Source organism: Fistularia commersonii, chromosome 12 (assembly GCF_037954325.1).
Source record: "Fistularia commersonii isolate RoL2024-O1a breed Wild chromosome 12, RoL_Fcom_v1.0, whole genome shotgun sequence".
NCBI lineage: Eukaryota > Metazoa > Chordata > Actinopteri > Syngnathiformes > Fistulariidae > Fistularia > Fistularia commersonii.
Window position 1 is genome coordinate 20086655 of NC_141295.1, and position 15178 is coordinate 20101832.

At 57.2% G+C, this 15178-nt stretch overlaps 2 protein-coding genes across 2 annotated transcripts in view; both read left to right on the plus strand.

Annotated features, from left to right (window-relative positions):
* The window catches only part of gtf3c1 (general transcription factor IIIC subunit 1), a 14105-nt gene extending 9155 nt beyond the window's left edge, over positions 1 to 4950 (plus strand). Inside the window, exons 27-39 of the mRNA XM_086157639.1 lie at positions 5 to 147; positions 225 to 309; positions 393 to 505; positions 581 to 640; positions 709 to 802; positions 913 to 1085; positions 1294 to 1755; positions 1861 to 2000; positions 2309 to 2410; positions 2487 to 2773; positions 2890 to 3347; positions 3414 to 3600; positions 4262 to 4950. Of these exons, the coding sequence (XP_086013765.1) occupies positions 5 to 147; positions 225 to 309; positions 393 to 505; positions 581 to 640; positions 709 to 802; positions 913 to 1085; positions 1294 to 1755; positions 1861 to 2000; positions 2309 to 2410; positions 2487 to 2773; positions 2890 to 3347; positions 3414 to 3600; positions 4262 to 4459 (2502 nt within the window). The 3' untranslated portion in view covers positions 4460 to 4950. The remainder of the gene's footprint in view (positions 1 to 4; positions 148 to 224; positions 310 to 392; positions 506 to 580; positions 641 to 708; positions 803 to 912; positions 1086 to 1293; positions 1756 to 1860; positions 2001 to 2308; positions 2411 to 2486; positions 2774 to 2889; positions 3348 to 3413; positions 3601 to 4261) is intronic.
* Positions 4951 to 7554: 2604 nt separating this feature from the next.
* On the plus strand, positions 7555 to 12918 carry LOC147229134 (intercellular adhesion molecule 1-like). Its single transcript, XM_086156245.1, has 5 exons — positions 7555 to 7826; positions 10338 to 10598; positions 10688 to 11014; positions 11141 to 11395; positions 12058 to 12918. Exons 1-5 carry the CDS (start codon positions 7736 to 7738, stop codon positions 12327 to 12329), a joined length of 1206 nt encoding a protein of 401 aa, XP_086012371.1. The 5' UTR covers positions 7555 to 7735; the 3' UTR covers positions 12330 to 12918.
* Positions 12919 to 15178: the final 2260 nt, after the last annotated feature.

Consider the following 15178-nt stretch of genomic DNA (forward strand, 5'->3'; position numbering starts at 1 on the left):
GCAGCTGAAGAGGCCCTTCGTGCCGTACTGCGTGGTCCGAGACCTCCTGCAGGCCGAGTTCGAGATCTCCCTGGACAAGACCTCCGTGGCGGTGGGCCGGCGCACCAGATACATCCTGAAGAACCCCCAGACCTTCCTCAACTACAGGTGGGCGTTCTCTCGCCGGGTCCGGTCGGCCGCCCCGGCAGTCCTCCGGACAACCTCGGTGTCCTCCGCGCCCCCAGGATCTGCCTGGCCGAGGTCCACCAGGACAAACCCCTGCTGAAGCTGCTGGAGGACAACAAGCCCGCCGACCCCAACGACCCCGAGGTGACCTCCCTCGCCGGCCCCTCCCCGCGGGCGGATCTTCGTCCTGAGTTGTCGTGAACCTCCCTTCCCGCCGTCTGCTCCAGGACTGCGCCAGGTGCTTCTCGGAGTTCGTCAGACTGCTGAGGCAGAAGTTCAGCGCCGTCCTGAGCGCGGAGGACGTGAACCTGCCCGACACCAAGCGGGAGCTCTTCTCACGGTGAGGACGGCGTGCCGAGGGAGGGGCCGCCGCCGCCGCCGGGAGCGTCCTTGACCTCTCCGTCCGTCCCCGCAGGTTCAGAGTGTGCGCCATCGACAACGGGAAGCGGGAGTCGCGCTCGGACGTCCTGAGCAGGTACGGCCGGCCGGCCGGCCCGGCGTCGTCCCGCAGAAGGTTCACCCGTCTATGTTTGCGTGTCACAGCACGGAGGAGATCCACGCCGTGGTCCTGCACAACCTGATCCAGAGCACCCTGGCCATGACCAACTGCCAGATGAAGTCCAGCAGGTCCTTTCAGGTAGCGACTCCAGCGGGTCGCAAACCCGCCGTCCGGTGTCTGCGGAGATCTCCTGAAGCCCAGACCCTCGGACCTTCTGCGCCCACAACCTCTGACCGTGTGTCCCTCAGACCTTCCACATGTACAGCAAGTACGACCAGGAGCTGCTGTGCAGGGTGTTCCTCCGCTGCAGGAGGCGAGGCCTGGTCAACCGCCGCCGCGTCAACCAGTCCTCCGGGCCCAAGAAGAACCGCGGGCTTCCCATCCTGCCCATGTCCTACCAGCTGTCCCAGTCCTACTACAGGTACGCACACCTGGACGGCGGCTACCTTCGGAGGTTCGGCCGAAGGGCTCGCCGTCGTAGCTCTTGGCGCAGGTCAGGGATGACGATAATCACAAAGATGAGATGTTTCATAGACCTGGCGGCAGAGCCGCAGGAGGTTTGGCGGTCCTGCCTCTGAGCCAGGGAGGCGCTGGTCCTGGAGCTGAACCTCCTCCCGCTCCCCCCGCAGGCTGTTCTCCTGGCGCTTCCCTCACTCCCTGTGCACGGACTCCTTCCGCTTCCTGCGGGCCCTGGTGGACCGCGGGACGAGCCACCGCAGGCCCTTCACCACTTTCTGCCACGAAACCGAGGCCCGGGACCAAAGTGGCGGCGGCGGCGGCGAGGATGTGAGCGGGACGGCGAGCCGGCTGGGGGCCGCGCTCGGCGGAGACGGTCCCTCCACCGGGGGGCGCTCTCCCCAACCGCCGACCGGAGAGGAGGAAGAGCGCGGCGGGGCCGAGGCCGAGGCCGGGGGCCCCGAGGAGAGACCAGACCTATCGGACATGTTGTGCTTCTCCATGGACTCCCCGGGGGGCTCCTGCCTGGTCTCCCTCAGCCTCATGACCCTGGGCTTGTTGTCCACCCACGTCTCCATCCCCAAGCAGATGGTGGTGGTGGACAGCAGTCTGGTGGACACCGACGCGGACAGAAGGTAAGTCCTCCGGCCGGACGGGCGTGCGCTCAGCATCCGCGGCTGCGGAAACGTCCGGGCAGCAGACGCTGAGCGCTTCGGGCTCCGTGTCCGGTGTCCTGTCAGCGTGGCGGCGCCGGACGAGGAGGACGAGGAGGACGACGACGCCGACGAGTGTGAGGCGAAGAAGAAGATGGAGGTGAAGTCCCATCAGGCGTCCCACACCAAGTATCTGATGATGCGAGGATACTGCTGCCCCGGCATCGGTAAAGAACCGTGTGGTCTTCCCGTCTGCGTCCGATGGCTCGCGAAGCAGGAAAAGAGAAGGCTCTCGGACCCGGGGAGACCTTCTGACGCCCAGCTCCTCGCCCCGAGTCTTCCTCGGAGCGGCGCGGCGCCGTGCTTTGTCCACGGGCGTCTTTGGCCGTCAGAACAGAAGCCAGCGGCAAAACACGGCGTTGCCACGCTGCTCCGGGTCCTCGGAGGCGAGGGCGGCGCGAGGAGGTCTTGGAGACCCCGTGGCCGATGGCCCGCGGAGAACCGCCCGGACTCACGTCCGTCTTCCCCCCCACAGTCAAACTGCGAAACCTGAACACCTGCGACAACATCGTGGTGGAGTCGTGTGCGATCCGCCTGCAGCTGAGGGACTCGCCGGCCCACCCGCTCTTCACCGAGAGTCAGTATCTGCCCCGGTCTCACCGTCGGATCCGCCTCCGCGGGAACGTCCTTCTTAATCTTCTCCTCTTCTTCAGACTCCCCTCCGCTGGACTTCTCCAGGTGCGGCCCCTCCCTGGTGCCCTCCGTCCTCACCCGCTCCATCAAGCCCTCGGCCTCCTCGTCCGGCGCCGAGGAGCTCCACGGACGTCTGGTCCTGCGACGGAGCTACTCTCCCCAGGACGTGGAGGCCTGCGCTCTGCTGAGGAGCAGCCTGGACGGCGTTGGAGAGCTTGGAATGGATGTGCAGGAGTTCTCAAGGCTTCACGCGCACCTTCGGGAGCCCGAGGCCGGACGCAGCCGCGGCCTGCAGCAATACATGAAGGTACGCGCTCACGCCGTGCACGCTCACCGCGGAGAAGATGTTCTGTGAAGTTCAGCCGAATCCCACCCCGAGGAAGGGACGTGTTCCGGAGGCCTGAGCTCTCCCTCCCTCTGCAGGACCTGCAGGAGGAGGACCAGGTGCTGAAGGTGGGCAGCCTGGGTCCTCGCTGGGTGCTGGTCCGGCACGCCGAGCCGTGGCTGCTGACCGTCAGCCTGTGGAGCAAAGCTCAGAGCCTGCCGGCCTCCAGCAGGAGGAGCATCCCCTTCATGCGCAAGAGGCCCCTGCTGAGGCCCATCCGGGAGGACGACGACGAGGAGCCGCCGGCCAAGAAGCCTCCGGTGGACGGCGAGGAGGGCCGGAGCTCCGGGCCCGGAGGCGACCTCGGAGAGCCGGCGGGGGAGACGGCGCCCGAGGACGGCGGCTCCAACTCTCAGGAGACGGGAGGAGGTCCCGCCCATCGGGAGACGGGAGGAGGTCCCGCCCATCGGGAGACGGTCACGGAGCGCGTCCGAGCGAGGAGCGGGCGGAGGTCCAGGGAGGACGGCCCGGACCAGGACGGAGACGGCGAGCACAGGTCCGCCCCCCTCCGGCCGCCGAGCTCCGCCCGCTCCTCCGTCTCACCGCCTTCTGCCGCCCGCAGGGACGCCCTGAGCTTCGTCAGCCGGCCCTGGAGGATGGTGGACGGCCAGCTCAACCGGCAGGTGTGCAAGGGCATGCTGGAGGCCGTCCTCTACCACGTCATGTCCAGGCCCGGGGTCACGCGCCAGGCTCTGGTGGACTACTACAGGGACGTGCTGCAGCCCGTGGCCCTGATGGAGATCCTGCAGGTGAGAAGCTCTCGTCTGGGTCGGCCGGAGGACTCGAAGCGCCGGACGGCGACGGTCGAGAGCAAAGGAGAGGGGAGAGAAAAGCCGGAGACACCGTGGGTGCAGGAAAGACCTTCACCTGAGGGAAAGGAAAGGTGGAGAAGATGGAGGTGAGAGCCTGGTTGGGAAGCACTGGAGGAGAAGACAGGAGGTGGAGCTGAAGATGTGGAGGTTGATGGAAAGGAACAGGAATGAGTCCATCAGAGGGACAGCACATGGTAGATGGTTTGGACGTGGACAGGAGGGATGGAGAAGGATGCTGAGGGTGGAGGAGGTCTGGAGGAAGACCTGGGGAGGTTTATGGATGGAGAGACAGCGGACAGGAAGTGGGTTGGTGTGAGAGGAGAGGGTCAGATGGAGGCAGGTGATTGGCCACTGACTGTTTCCCACAAACATCCCATAACGGCAGCTGGCCGCGGCGAGCTCAACCCTGGACGGGACGGCGGTGGGGGAGCCGCCATGTTGTCTTGGCGTGAAGATGTTGACATGGACGCCATCAATAGGAAGCCTTGATGATTGAAGTGTGTGTGTGTGTGTGTGTGTGTGTGTGTGTGTGTGTGTGTGTGTGTGTGTGTGTGTGTGTGTGTGTGTGTGTGTGTGTGTGTGTGTGTCCACTCTGCAGGCGCTGGAGGAAACCGGCTGCGTGACGAAGAAGACTCTGGTAAACAAGCCCAAAGCGTCTCTGTTTGGCCGTGCAGCGGCGGCGCCCGGCGGCCCGGAGGAGCCCGCCTCGGCGTTCTACGAGCCCACCATCAGCTGCTGCCTGCGGCTCTGCCAGCTGCTGCCCAACGAGCCCCACTGGAACTACTGCTCGCAGTGAGGAGCCCCAGGGGCCAGCAGGGGCCAGCAGGGGGCCGGTGGCAAGCTGTGGCCGCCGCCTTGAAGAGCCCCAGCTTTCTGTTCTGTGCAGGAACATCTCCTGAATTCCATCCTGACGTCCCGGAGGAGGTCACAGGGGTCGTTGTCACGGCGACACAGAGGACTCACCTATGCCTGGGGGCTATTCCAGCTAGCTGTTAGCCGTTAGCCCGTCGCTTTTGTACGCAGACTTTGACCGCGGAGCAGGTCTGGCGGACGCACAAACGTTTCTACCGTCTAACTCGCCGGCTGTTTGGCCCCGCTGTCACCATGGTAACGGGACATCGAACAGCTCCCGAGGGACGGGGCTCGACCACATCGTCATGGTAACGCAAGGACCCCGGATCACTCCTGCTTCGGCAAACTGCCATCAGTTGTGTAAAGGAAATGTGTGTGTGTGTGTGTGTGTGTGTGTGTTTTGGTCTCACAATGAACAATAAAAGTGTTTTCAAGTGAATGGTGGCCTCTGTGATCCAGTCCTCTGAAGACCTCAGGTGTGTGTGTGTGTGTGTGTGTGTGTGTGTGTGTGTGTGTGTGTGTGTGTGTGTGTGTGTGTGTGTGTGTGTGTGTGTGTGTGTGTGTGTGTGTGTGTGTCAGGTCTTCCCTGACCTCGCTTGCTTTGCCCCCCCAGCGTCTCCAGTGGAATCTCCTCTCTTTTCTAACTAACCCATCCTGAAGACGTCACGCACTGTCAGCAGAGTCTTCTCTGGTGTGTCTTCCTGTGTGTCAGATGGTGTCCACTTCCCTTCAATGTCGACAAAGGTCACTTCCTGAAATTGGCGGCTTGGTGTTCAACTCTGTGAAAAAGAATGCTGGAACAATTGTTTCTTTTCCTGGCGCAGACGCTAGCGGGGCTTCTGACGTGAGCTTCCTGTTGGAGCTCCAGAAGCCGAAGCTCAGACCCTCAGGGGGTGTCGGGGAGTTCAGGAGATGTACCAGAGCCCGAGGCCTCCTGGGACTCCAGGATCTCCTCCAGGGATCCACTCACACGCTGCCTGTGACGTTTGGTGAGCGTGGACCACCACCAGCCCTGTGTGTGTACACATATACAGTGGTATGAAAAAGTTTGGGCACCCCTGATCATTTTCAAGATTTTCCTTTATAAGTCATTGGTTGTTCGTCTCAGCAATTTCAGTTTCATATAGCAGACAAACATAGTGATATTTGAGAAGTGAAATGAAGTTTATAGGATTTACAAAAAGTGAGCAATAATTATTTAAACAAAAGTAGGCTGGTGCATAAATTTGGGCATCCCAACAGAAAAATGACATCAATATTTAGTAGATCCCCCTTTTGCAAAAATAACAGCCTCTAAACGCTTCCTATAGCTTCCAATGAGGGTCTGGATTCTGGTTGAAGGTATCTTTGACCATTCTTCTTTACAAAACATCTCCAGTTCAGTCAGGTTTGATGGTTTCCGAGCATGGACAGCCCGCTTTAAATCACACCACAGATTTTCAATAATATTCAGGTCTGGGGACTGAGACGGCCATTCCAGAACGTTGTACTTGTTCCTCTGCATGAATGCCTTAGTAGAATTTGAGCAGTGTTTAGGGTCGTTGTGTTGTTGAAGTATCCAGCCCCGGCGCAACTTCAACTTTGTCACTGATTCTTGAACATTGTTGGTAAGTATCTGCTGATACTGACTGGAATCCATGCGACCTTCAACTTTAACAAGGTTGCCCGTCCCTGCGCTGGCCACACAGCCCCACAGCATGATGGAACCACCACCAAATTCTACTGTGGGTAGCAAGTGTTTTTCTTGGAATGCTGTGTTCTTCTTCCGCCATGCATACCTCCCCTTGTTATGTCCAAATAACTCAATTTTAGTTTCATCAGTCCACAGCACCTCCTTCCAAAATGAAGCTGTCTTGTCCAAATGTGCTTTAGCATACCTCAAGCGACTCTGTTTGTGGCGTGTGCGCAGAAAAGGCTTCTGCCTCATTCCTCTCCCATACAGCATGTCCTTGTGCAAAGTGCGCTGAATAGTTGAGCGATGCACAGTGACACCGTCTGCAGCAAGATCATGTTGTAGGTCTTTGGAGCGAGTTTGACTGTTCTCACCATCCTTCGCCTCTGCTTATCTGAGATTTTTCTTGTCCTGCCACTCCGGGCCTTAACTAGAACTGTGCCCGTGGTCTTCCATTTCCTCACAGCGGAAACTGGCAGCTGAAATCTCTGAGCTTGCTTTTTGTATCCTTCCCCTAAACCATGATGTTGAACAATCTTTGTTTTCAGGTCATTTGACAGTTGTTTTGAGGCTCCCATGTTGCCACTCTTCAGAGAAGATCCAAAGAGGAGAGCAACTTGCAACTGGCCACATTAAATACCCTTTCTCACGATTGGCTTCACCCGTGTATGTAGGTCAAGGGTCAATGAGCTTACCAAACAAATTTTGTGTTCCAATAATTAGTGCTAAAGGTATTCAAATCAATAAAACAACAAGGGTACCCAAATTTATCCACCTGCCTACTTTTGTTTAAATAATTATTGCTCACTTTCTGTAAATCCTATAAACTTCATTTCACTTCTCAAATATCACTATGTTTGTCCGCTATATGATATATTTAACTGAAATTGCTGAGACGAACAACCAATGACTTATAAAGGAAAATCTTGAAAATGATCAGGGGTGCCCAAACTTTTTCATACCACTGTATATATATATATATATGAATATATATACATATATATATGTCTTGTAGCGTGTCACCAATGTTGGGGTTTATATTGATGCTTGTTTTCTGTGTGATTTTGGGGTTGCAGGGGACTTTGTGGGTGTGCTTTGGGGTGCAAGGAATTCTGTTTCTTTATTTACCTGGAATTGAGCGGGAACAGTGACTTGTATCGCAGGCCTGCGTGGCCGGGCTGCGGACAACAACTCCTAGTGCTTGTTTAACGGACGTTTTACCGTCAACCTGAATAAAACGCTACGGTACAGACACGTACACGCATGTGTGTGAGAGTGTACCGGTGAGACCGGACACACTCATGTGGGTGTATTCTCTAGCCAGAGAGGCGGATAAACAGATCTGCCTCCTGAGAGCAGCGACCAGAACTTTCTGTTTCGCTTTGTAAGGCAGACGGACGGAGGAGGAGGTGAGGAAGGAGAGGAGAAGAGGAAGGAGAGAAGGTGAGGAAGGAGAGGACGGAGAGAAGGTGAGGAAGGAGAGAAGGTGAGGAAGAAGAGGAAGGAGAGAAGGAGACAAGAAGAGAAGGGGAACCCGAGCGAGCCGAGATGTCTGCGGGGGTTCAGCCGCTGTCCTGCCCTCTGCTGGCCCTGCTGGTCCTGCTGGTCCTGCAGAAGGACCTCCAGGTGTCCGCGTGCGGTGAGTCCCTCGCCGCCCGTCCGCCGGCGGGTTACGTGATTCGCGTTCCCACGGACGACGACCCGTTATCGTATTTTCGCGCGCTCGGCAGCAGGCGAGTCGGCAGCGCCGCCGAGGCTTCCGGGGAAACGTCATTACCACTGTGTGTGTGTGTGTGTGTGTGTGTGTGTGTGTGTGTGTGTGTGTGAGAGAGAGAGAGAGAGAGAGAGAGAGAGAGAGAGAGAGAGAGAGAGAGAGAGAGAGAGAGAGAGAGAGAGAGAGAGAGAGAGAGAGAGAGAGAGAGAGAGAGAGAGAGAGAGAGAGACAGTGCTGTTCGGGGTCACGTTCATCAATAATGATAAAATAACCCACGAGTTCATGTAAAGTGTGTCTCTTGACATGAGATAGAAATGTTGCTGCAGGTGTGAGAATGTCCAGGTGTGTCTGTGCACGTGGCCCCGTGATCCGCCTCGGTGTAAGAGAAGGGGGTCCGTTAGAGAAGGGGGTCCACGGGGGCAGGCGTCACACGGCAGGTGTCTGACGACAGAGCTCGGCGAGGCCCGCTAACATGTTGGGAGCCGCCCTCCGTGGCAGGGGGCGACCGGCCCGGATCACGGCTTCTATCAGGACCGCCGGTCACAGGACGTCTGGAGCAAAGCTTCCTTCTGCCCCCCCTCCCCTTCTTCGGCCCCCGCAGAGAAGCACCACCTAAAACTCAAAGAGGGCCCATCCATGTGAAGGGCCCCCCGGCGACTTGTATGCTTGTGTCTGAGAATGGATGGGGTCCTGGATCTGGTCCTGGATCTGGTCCTGAGAGGCCTCCTCAGAACGTCCGCACACACGCTGAAGGGCAACAACATTTTAAGATTTTAACTCAGCCATGACTTCTGATGAGCCATTTGTCTCGTCACACACACACACACACACACACACACACATATATATATATATATATATATATATATGTGTGTGTGTGTGTCTGCATATATATATATATATATGTGTGTGTGTGTGTATGTATATATGTATGTATATATATATGTATATATAATGCACTCACACACACATACATATATGTGTGTGTGCATTATATGATATATATATATAATGCAGATATACATATATATATGTAAAAGATACATATATATATGTGTGTGTGTGTGTGTATATGTATGCAATATAGGATATGAAGGTTAGTTGTTGTGAGAGGAGGATCCAGAGAACAGGTTACATGGAGAAGGATGATTTGCTGTGGCGACACCCGAAGGGAAAAGATGAAAGGAGGAGAAGGAAATGCATAATAATTTGATAAAAGTTTTGACATTTGTATTCTTCAGGGGAAATCCTGAACTGCACTCTAACCATACTAAGCTTATTTTGAGCTTAGAAGGAGCTCAGCTGCTTATAGCACTCCTTGCGGGAGTCGCTGCTCTGCACCGAGGAGCCGAGCGCTTGATCCACGGACGGACCGTCGCGTCCCGGTCACCTCCAACCGGTGTTCAAACCTCTCGTCACGCCGTTCGCATACGATCATGAGACCGAGACAATATCTAACATGATCTTTAGCGTCACCAACGCGAGGTGTGACACAGGATGTGGTCGGTGTGTGATCGGCGGGTCGCGGCAGAGAGACAGAGGGTGTTAGAGTCCCGGAAACGCCCAGAGTTTTCCGTCCTGCCCTGCAGGACCGTTCGATGGGTTCGGCCCAGTGAAGGGAGGAGTCACGTTGGAAGCGTCAGTGCGGTCCGCATGCTGGGGGACCCGCCAGGCTCCCTGAACGCACCGCTGGGCGCAGCCGTCGCGGGCCGAGGGTGTGTGCACGCCGGGCCGGGCGCTCTTGTCCGCTCGAACCCCATTCAGACGGGCAGAAATGATGGCCGACCAACGACGTCAGAGACGTCAAGGCGAGCGCCGTGTATCGGCCTCCGCGGCAGCCTTCGGAGGTGGCGGCGGTAGCACCGCCCTGGGAGGAGCGTCGGCCGAAACGGGGACGGCCCTCAATTTGTGAGCGGGACGGTGACGGACCCGTGCGACCGGAAGGACGTCGCAAATCCGGTCACCGCCTGGTTCCATCTTCACGGTCCTCAAGGCTGCGTCTGGTCAGGAAGGCCCGCCGGGGCCGGGGTTCCTCCGACGGAAAGACCGGTTCTTTCTCCGGACCCGAAACCCATCGCAAGCGCTCGGCCCGACGCTCCCCGCCCGGCCTGGGAGGCCGATAGGCCGGCCCGAGAACGGCTCGAGACGTCGCCCGTCGTCGACGCTCGAGACCCGGACGACTTCCGCTGAGGCGCGGCCGTCGCCGCCGCGGGCCTTTTGTTCCAATGAGCCGCTTGAGGTGCGGAGGGCGCCGCCGCACGCTTCCGCCTCGGCGCCCCGCTCTCATGGTACGGCAGCACCGTGGCGTTAACCTTTGACATGAAGTACCCCCGAAGGCCAAATGCCCCCCCGCTTTGAAGGAGTGGCGCACAGACCCGTACCTGTGCAGCGTGCAGAGCGCAGGCTTCAACCCGACCTCGGTTGTGCGTCCTACAGATAAGGATTGTGAAGACGCTCCCTCCTTCAGCCCGTCCAGGCTGGTGGTGAGGTTCGGTGACCCGGCCAGCGCTCGCTGCACCGTCTGCCAGAGCTGCGGAGAGCCCGGTTTGGAGAAATCTCTGGGAACGTTTAACATCACCGACACGGAGATCGTGTGGATCGTCGACAGCGTGAACGACTGGCAACCGAATCTCCTTTGTCACTATACCAAAGAGCCGGGGCGCCAGTGCTGCAGAAACCTGCCTGTGTTCGTGTACCGTGAGTGAGAAGACCCGCCGCCACCGCCGTCACGGGGTTCATCATCAAACTTGGGAAGTGAAAGTCTCTCATGTCTGTAACCTCCTCAGAACCTCCAGAAAACATCTCCCTCACCTTCCTTCCCTGGCCCGGCCGGATGACGGAGGGCCAGAGCTACACTCTCGAATGTAGCGTGAAGAACATCGCCGCCCTCAACTTCACCGTGAACTTCTACAGAGGTCGGACGGAAGTGGGAAGCTACGCGGGGAATCATCAGACGAGTGAACCCTTCTCCCAGACCTTCCGTCATCCCGTCCTTGTCCGTAAAGAGGATGACGGAGCCCGGTACTCCTGCGGCGTCACGCTGGACCTGGGACCCGAAGGACCGCAGCCGCCTCCCGCCAACCGGTCGGATCCGGTCGCCGTCAGCGTCCACTGTGGGTCTGACAGGGAGGGGACGCCGCCAACGTTCTGCTTTCGGCGCCGGCTGCCGCAGAAGGCCGGACGGCCGTGAGCGGAAGATGTCGTCCAATGACCCGGTGTGTTTCCTCTCCGACGCGCAGACAAGCCTCGGATAAGGGGAGCTCCTCCTCCGAACCCCATCGGCGTCCAACGGAGAGACAGTCTGTCCCTGAACTGCTCCGCGGAGGGAAACCCGCCCCCCTCGTACTCCTGGACGCTCCCCGTCGCCACCGCCTCCTTCAACGGCAGCGTCCTGGCCCTGGACGCCGTGGACGCCGAGCAGAGCGGCCACTACGTCTGCACCGTCAGCAACCCCGTCGGGACCGTCGACCGCCGCTTCCACGTGCAAGTCCAAGGTGAGTCCAGAAGTGCCATTTCCCCGGGAGCTTTCTCCTGGCCGCCGGCGGAGGTCCACGTTGTGGTCTCTGCCGAGCGAGCGAGCGAGCGAGCGCCCGAAGAATCGGACGAAGGGCGTTTTAACCGGACGGGTGTCCCTGAGGGCCGGCGCCGCCAGGAGAAGGTTCCTGGTTCCAATCCAGAGGCCGCCCAGGTTCTGGTTCTCACAGTCCAAAAACACACGTCACATCAAGCGTAGGTTGACGGTGAACACCCGTGTGTCTCTGTGGCCCCGTGACTGACAGCTAAGCCCCGCCTCCTCCCCCGGCGGCCCCGCCCCCCGCAGCGCCGTGTGCACGTAAATCGTGAAGAAATGGGATTTTCGTCGTAAATTTCAACGATCGCGTGAAATTCATCGAGGAGACGGTAGAACGTGGGGGTGAAATGTTCCTCTGCTGGAACCAAGCAGAAGTTCAGCGTTCATCTGGAGAGATTCACTAGGAGAAGAAGGAAGATACGGTAGATTTAAACAAATGACTTGCAGGATCGTGACGTTCCTTCACCTTCCATCCGAGCTGCCCTGTGCACCTTCACCGCTGGACTCCTGATCACCCCGTGTGTGTGTGTGTGTGTGTGTGTGTGTGTGTGTGTGTGTGTGTGTGTGTGTCTCACCTCTCTGCAGGAGACCAAATGTATCTGATAGTGGTGTTGGCCGTGGCCGCTCTGGCTGCCGTGTTCCTCGTCTCCGTGTGCGTCTGTCTCTACAGACGTGGCCGGACGGGACACTACAACCTGAGTGATGTTTTCCATTTAGCCCGACGTCGGCCGGCTTCGCCTGGACGCCACGCTGTCCCCCCCGTCGCTGGTCGGAGAAACAAAAGCGATGGCTCACCTCACGCCTTCAACACAAGCAGAGTATTAGCCTTAGTTTTGCTCTTCCAGAATCAGACATGACGGTGCCGTGTTTATTTTACTCATTCTACTTGCATATTTGATAAAAACGGTTTCGGCGTCTCTCTGTGACGGCCCTCCAGAGGACCAATCGCAGGGTTTCCTGTTGTGCTTTGAAATGTAAATGACTCACACCTTCGCTGGAAGAACGTCAGGACTTCCTGCCGCCTTCTTCTCGCCGTCTCCACACCAGACGCTGCTCCCCCTTTCCTTCTGGCCCGTTCTCTCTCTCAGCGGCCCGACACCTTCCTCCGCCGGCCCGACCCGCCGGCCCGTGTCCTCGGCCGTCTGTCGCTCCGGACCGGTGAGCGGCGGGACTCGGTCCGCGGGCCCCGCCGCCTCACCGCTCCACCGGGTCGACCGTTCACACCCGTCTATGAATGTAACCAGATATTCCACGCTTAACATGTGTGACGTCGGCGCTCGGACAGCCAGATCTCCAAGTTGATTGGCGCTGAAAGTCCGACCCGGTTCGCTTCCTGAGCTCCTCCTGGTCTTGCAGAGCTCCTCTGGCTTTGACAATGTTTTCTACTCATGAGGAGTATTTTGGCGAATCTGGTCTCAGACTGCATTAAAGGTCAACGTGTTCAAATCCGCCTTTGCCCCTTTTCTCTATCCAATCAAAGACGCCGTAGGTTTGCGCTGGAAGGCCAACCGTGGATCAAGATGATCAAGACCTTCAAACAAGATGAACGCAGAATGCCGACGAACGCAACAGCGGGTCATCCACGTCGGTCTAAACTCTTTCATTTTCAGTTCCTCTGCTTCCTTCGGGCCGGTCACAGCCGGTCACAGCCGGTCCCTTTTCTCCCTGCTCTCCGGACGCTTCCACTTTCCCTTCCCGTCTCTCTCCGGGCCGACCGAGTGACCTCGTGCTTTCCTGAGGACGGCAGCGGTTTCTGGTCCTCTGGGAGGAACTGTGGGCTTGATGAGCACACATGTTTTTCTCTTAGTTTCTCTTAGTCTCTTAGTCTCTCTTAGTCCCGCTGAAGGTCCGAACCCCGGGACGCTCAGCCGACGTTGACAACGCTTTATTTATTGGAGCTGAATCGATGCATTGATTTATTTACTTCAGGAATCTCTGTTTGCCATTTGCTCGTGTCAAGACGCCCCCATGAACCCAGAGAATTAGCTTAGCACAAAGAATGTTGCTGTTGTGCTTTGGTTTGAGCCTCTGCTCCTCCACTCCTTCACTCCTTCACTCCTCCACTCTTCCACTCTTCCACTCTTCCACTCCTTCACTCCTTCACTCCTTCACTCCTCCACTCTTCCACTCTTCCACTCTTCCACTCCTTCACTCCTTCAATCCTCTTCAGTCCTCCAGCAGTGGTCAGGTCCTTCAGGTCTGAAGGCCCTGCATTGTGAGATGGGGCAGCGGTTTGAGATGTTCCTCCACAGTGGAGCGAAGCAGATCCAGATGAGTCTGGTGTGTTGCTGCTCGCGGCCCAGAGGGACCTCCTGAGGAATGAGGCTGCTGAGTGAGATAAGGGCAGAGATCTCTGAAGGAGCCAGAGTTCCTGACTGTGTTTATTCTGCTATGGGCTGCAGATACTTGTCAGCGCTTCTTCGAGCCTCTGCTCTGATGCTATTGGCGGTATGTGTGTGTGTGTGTGTGTGTGTGTGTGTGTGTGTGTGTGTGTGTGTGTGTGTGTGTGTGTGTGTGTGTGTGTGTGTGTGTGTGTGTGTGTGTGTGTGTGTGTGTGTGTGTGTGTGCGCGTGTATCTCTTCAGACTTGGCGTGCTGCAGGACGTGGCTTACGAGACCTACGGGCTCCATCTTCCTCCCTCGGCAGTGTAAAGGCAGGGTGTCCTCAGCGTCTCGGCAGATTCCTCTCCATCAGCCGTCGACACTCAGAGGAAGGTGGAGGTGAAGGAGCGTGATGTGGTCCCAGGAGGAGCTGCAGCGACTGCGCTTTGCCAGGGAAACTTTGACGAGGCAGAGTTTGGCGTCAGGGGGATCCGGGGAGTTTTAAAGAAACAACTTTTGCGACAAAGTTACAAACTACTGAGATCCTTCATCCTCGATGGATGGAGAGATTGAGATGATGATGAGATGAGAACAACTTTATTTATCCCGAAGGAAATTGTTGTGCCAGAGTTTCAAGTAAAAAACATAACAGTAATAGATAATAGTAGAAAGGAGGAAGAATAAGAAATACAATGAAATATGAATTGTCTTAACTGTTAGCAGTAACTACAAAGATTGAAGATTCCCTGCAGCTGAAGGAAGAGGAATTAAAAAGTCTGATAGCCTCAGGCAGGAAAGACCTCCTGTGGCGTTCAGCGGAGCTCCTTGGTGGTATCAGTCTACGACTGAAGGAGCTCCGACAGGACATCAACGTGGCATGCAGGGGGTGATGGATGTTGTCCATGATGCTGAGGAGCTTCTCTGACACCTGCACCACAGACTCCAGCTCCACTCCAAGGACAGATCCAGCTCTCCTGATGAGCTTGTTGAGTCTGTTAGCGTCAGCTGTCTTGATCCTGCTGCCCAGCACACAACAGCTTAGAAGATAGCGCTGGACACCAGCGAGTGGTAGAACATCTGCAGCATGGTCCTGCAGACCTTGAAAGATCTGAGCCTCCTGAGGAAGAACAGACGGCTCTGACCCTTCTTGATGATGGCGTTGGTGTTCAAGGTCCAGTCCAATTTATTGTCCAAGTGGACACCCAGGTGTTTGTAGGTGTCCACAATGTCCAACTCTGTACCCCTGATGGTGACCAGGTTCAGGTGGGTCCTTTGTTTCCTGAAATCCACCACCAGCTCCTTTGTCTTGGACACATTGAGCTGCAGGTGGTTCAGTCCACACCACTCCACAAACCTGTCCACCACGCTCCTGTATTCCTCCACCT